This window comes from Populus alba, chromosome 6, assembly GCF_005239225.2.
Source record: "Populus alba chromosome 6, ASM523922v2, whole genome shotgun sequence".
In the NCBI taxonomy this organism is placed as follows: Eukaryota; Viridiplantae; Streptophyta; class Magnoliopsida; order Malpighiales; family Salicaceae; genus Populus; species Populus alba.
In genome coordinates this window covers 9,196,749-9,200,694 of record NC_133289.1, presented here as the reverse complement: position 1 = coordinate 9,200,694, position 3,946 = coordinate 9,196,749, and the positions used below count along the sequence as shown (strand labels likewise).

Sequence of the window (3,946 nt, the reverse complement as noted above, 5' to 3'; positions counted from 1 at the left end):
TTTGCTGCTTTAATATGTGGATGTTGCTGGTAGTAGCTTAGCTAAAGAAAAAAAAGAAGGAAAGAAATGATGAATAGTAATAATAATAGTAGTAATAATAATAATTCTAGGAGCACTAATGGGAGTTTGAGAGAATCACTAGGGGGAGGGAGGAAAATTCCGGTGGGATCCCAGTACCACCGCCGTGGTCATAATGTGACGGGTGGCGGTGGTTTCTCTAAAAATAATAATGGCACGGACGAGAACTTGGATCTCTTCTCCAAGAACCGCCGCGGTCTCTCTGTCTCCTCCGATGAATCTTCTGATGGTATGTTATGGGTTTTCTTTCAGTTGTGTTGCCGGAAATGCACTCGGTGGTGTTCTGTGTTTCTCGCAATCATTTGATGAGGTGCTGGAATGAGGAAGAGGATAATCTGGTCATTTTACTGACGAATGAGAGATTTGGAAATGGAAAATGATGTCACTGACTAAAATATTTATTGAACACTATATATAATAAAAGAAACAGAAAGAGAAAGAAGATAAAATCAAAACGTTGTCATTTCTATTGCTAGAACTGCCTTTGCCTCTTCTCTTGTTTTTGTGTTTAGTTCTAATGGATTTGATTCATTATTTATTGATTTCTGAATTTATAGATATGGTAATTTATTATATGGGGTTTTTCTCTTAATTCCCAATTTTATTTTAATTTAGCCAGCACTGAATTTTGCCTATCTATATGGCTGTGATTTTCTCTCTGTTTCTATATATATAGTTGTTCTTGTGGGGGGAAAATGTGTGGTGGTCTTATGATTTGAAGTGGGGTTATTGGTTACAGTTTCAGTGAAATTGGGGAGACTTGCAGTTGGCTCAGCTAAATTTGCAAGGAGCGGGATCGATGATCTGTTATCATCTACGGAGGGAGGGAAGCATGATTATGATTGGTAAATCTCTGACGCTTTCCAGATTCGGCAATAACATGTTGAAGTTTTTTTCAGATTTTCTTGTTCCTTTATTTTTGAAAATAATTAAAAAATTTCAACAGATTTGTATCGTTATTGATATGTGGTGTAGGTATGTTGGATGATAGTTCCAGGGGAAACATGGTTTGCTAAAGGATCAGATTGTCTTGGAAGTCCTTTAACTTTGGATAATCAGTCCCCCTTTTCTGCTTTGATTAAAGATATTTTGGAATGGATAGTACAATTTAGGCAACCCAAGAAGATAAAAAATAAAAATAAAAATGGAATTCTGATTCTTATGTTGATGGCACCTATGGATCTCTTATAGAGTTTTGCGTTCTAGCTTTTAACGAATTCAAAATGGAAATCCTGACCTGCTTTGTTCTGATGCTTCTAAGAGTTGCAGACAACTTTGCACTGCTTATTTCGAATGGTGAGCAATTTTATTGTGCAAGATAGAGAAGAGTATCAGGAGGAACTCTCAAAATGGCAGTTGGACATGGTTTCTTGAATACCATTCAGAATATTTCAGCGCAAGCGCTTTCTTATAGATAAAAAAACTTTGACATTTTTAATATAAGTTGAAGTTCTAACCAAGACATTGTCCTGCTGTTAATTTATTTGCACTTGACTGACAAGATTTAGCGCATAATTTAGGCTTGAAGTATTAGCAGTTAAATGTTCTTTCTGTGTTGAATAAACATCCATAGGCTAAGCTTGTTACTCTTGTATTGAAAACCAAGAAACTAGCATTCATATACCATAACCCATACTTATTTCTTTTTATGTCATCAGGCTTCTTACCCCCCCTGGAACTCCTCTTTCTCCTTCATCGGAAGGAAGTGAATCAAAACCAACTTCAGTGGCTCCACGAAGCAGTTCTTTGGCTAGATCAACTTCTACTACCAAGGCGGTTTCTAGGGTATGATGCTCTCCTTTTCTTTCTCTAAGCTATGCACTGTCAGTATTTGCCCCAATTTTAGATCATTTTATGCTTGTTGAATTACCCCCTGGTTGAGCAAGAATATTTCTTCTATTTTGGAAGGAATTTATTGCGATAATGGGATGACACAAAGTCAGCTATGGAAGTTTAAGCCTAATTCTCTCTCTCTCTCTCTCTCTCAGCTTTCAGTTTCACAATCAGAGAGTTACCATTCCTCAAGACCAACTAGAAGCAGTTCAGTGACTCGACCTTCTATATCTTCTTCACAATACAGTACCTATTCCTCGAATAGGTCCTCTTCAATCCTAAATACAAGCTCAGCCTCTGTCTCATCTTATACTAGACCATCATCCCCAATAACCCGCACGCCACCTGTAGCCAGACCTTCCACACCACCAGCCCGCCCAACACCATCACGGTCCTCAACCCCGTCAAGAGTTCGACCTGCCCCCACCAGCTCATCAGTTGACAAGACTCCACCCTCCCAAAACTTGAGGCCCTCCACTCCAAGTTCTAGGGGGCAAAGTCCTGCAAACTTTAGTGCAGCACCCACTCGATCAAATTCTCGTCCATCAACTCCTACACGTCGGAACCCAGCACCTTCCTCATCTGCTGCATCAAGTCCTTCAACTTCTGCTGGACGTGTTCTCTCAAATGATCGCATTCCCGGGCCAGCATCCCGACCAAGTTCCCCGAGTCCTCGAGTTCGGCCACCACAGCAACCAGTTATTCCTCCTGATTTTCCTCTAGACACACCTCCAAACCTCAGAACAACTTTGCAGGGGAGGCCACTTTCTGCAGGTAGGTCCAGGACAGGTGTTTCTTCAGCTATGAAGGGGAACCCAGAAACCATGGGCTCTTTGAATGCACCAAGAAGACATTCATCTCCAATTGTCACAAGGGGAAGACTCACAGAGGCATCTGGAAAGGGCCATGTGCATAGTAATGGGCATGTTGCTGATACACCTGAGCCTCGAAAGGTCTCACATGTGTCAGAAGTAGGAATAAGACGACCTATAAAGTCATCATCAGCTGCCTCAGATAGCACTGGGTTTGGGAGGACTATATCTAAGAAGTCTCTGGATATGGCCATCAGGCATATGGTATGTGTACTCTTCCTTCCATGTTGTGATAAACTAGCTTTCTATGTTGTGTTGCACCCAACTCAATCAAAATGTCTAATGCTGGCTGCCATTGAACTAGCAGCATGCACTTTTTACTTTTTTGTTCCCTGGTTGTTGGTTCAAATTTCATACCCTGATAGCTTTGAAGTGTGACTGGGATGATTTGCCTATTCTTGTGCCCGAGAGCCTAGATTGATGATTATTGTCTATTAAGTTAGGTGACACAGGCAGAAACAGCTGCTTATATTTCCTCAACAAGAGATTTTCATGTTAGGTTACTGTTGTATGAAACTTTTTTTTTACCTTCTTTCTTCACGAGACAGTTCTATCTTATGATAATCCTAACAGTATATCAACTTACTGATGTAGGACATCAGAAATGGCACAGGAAGCGCTCGATCACTTTCAAGCACCACCCTCTTCCCTCAGAGCATTAGATCCACCACTCCTAAAAGCCAATCTGTCCGTTCTCGGAGCACGCAAGAATCCATCAACAACGGAAATTCACGAAACGGAGATGTTTTGGATGATGAAATCCACTTTAGCAGGGCTGCAGAAATCGGGCATGAAGCAAATGATGGGCGATACTCTGCAAAATTGAGTGACGCTGACATCTATGAAAGCTCTCGATATGATGCAATATTACTTGAGGACTTGAAGGACACAAACTGGTTGCACAGTATTGATGATAAATCCGATCAAGGGCCCTTCTTTGATAATGGATCCGAGTCTCTGCCTGAACCTTTCGGCCTGTTGTAACATCTAATAAAAGGAGATCTTTATTGAATGATTTATTTTTTTCCTTTTTAATTTATTTGCGTACTTGGAATTAATGAATGATGTAAACTTTTAACACTAAGAACAGATAAAGTAAAGAGGCAGTGTATTCTCTGCAATGAAATGATGATTTCGGTGTTGGAATTTTTGTTTACAGTATA

General features: G+C 40.3%; 1 protein-coding gene across 1 annotated transcript; it reads left to right on the top strand.

The window, feature by feature from the left end:
- LOC118048427 (uncharacterized) lies at positions 1 to 3,946 on the top strand. The gene is made up of 5 exons (XM_035058088.2): positions 1 to 307; positions 818 to 923; positions 1,737 to 1,863; positions 2,067 to 2,987; positions 3,378 to 3,946. The coding sequence occupies exons 1-5, from the start codon at positions 67 to 69 to the stop codon at positions 3,765 to 3,767; spliced, it is 1,785 nt and encodes a 594-aa protein (XP_034913979.1). The 5' UTR covers positions 1 to 66; the 3' UTR covers positions 3,768 to 3,946.

What these genes read in the sequence shown, in the direction of transcription:
- LOC118048427 (XM_035058088.2), top strand. Translation starts at nt 67, where the DNA reads ATGATGAATAGTAATAATAATAGTAGTAATAATAATAATTCTAGGAGC. An exon ending in GGGAAGCATGATTATGATTG is followed by an intron (nt 924 to 1,736) that starts GTAAATCTCTGA and finishes TTATGTCATCAG; the next exon opens with GCTTCTTACCCCCCCTGGAA. An exon ending in CTACCAAGGCGGTTTCTAGG is followed by an intron (nt 1,864 to 2,066) that starts GTATGATGCTCT and finishes TCTCTCTCTCAG; the next exon opens with CTTTCAGTTTCACAATCAGA.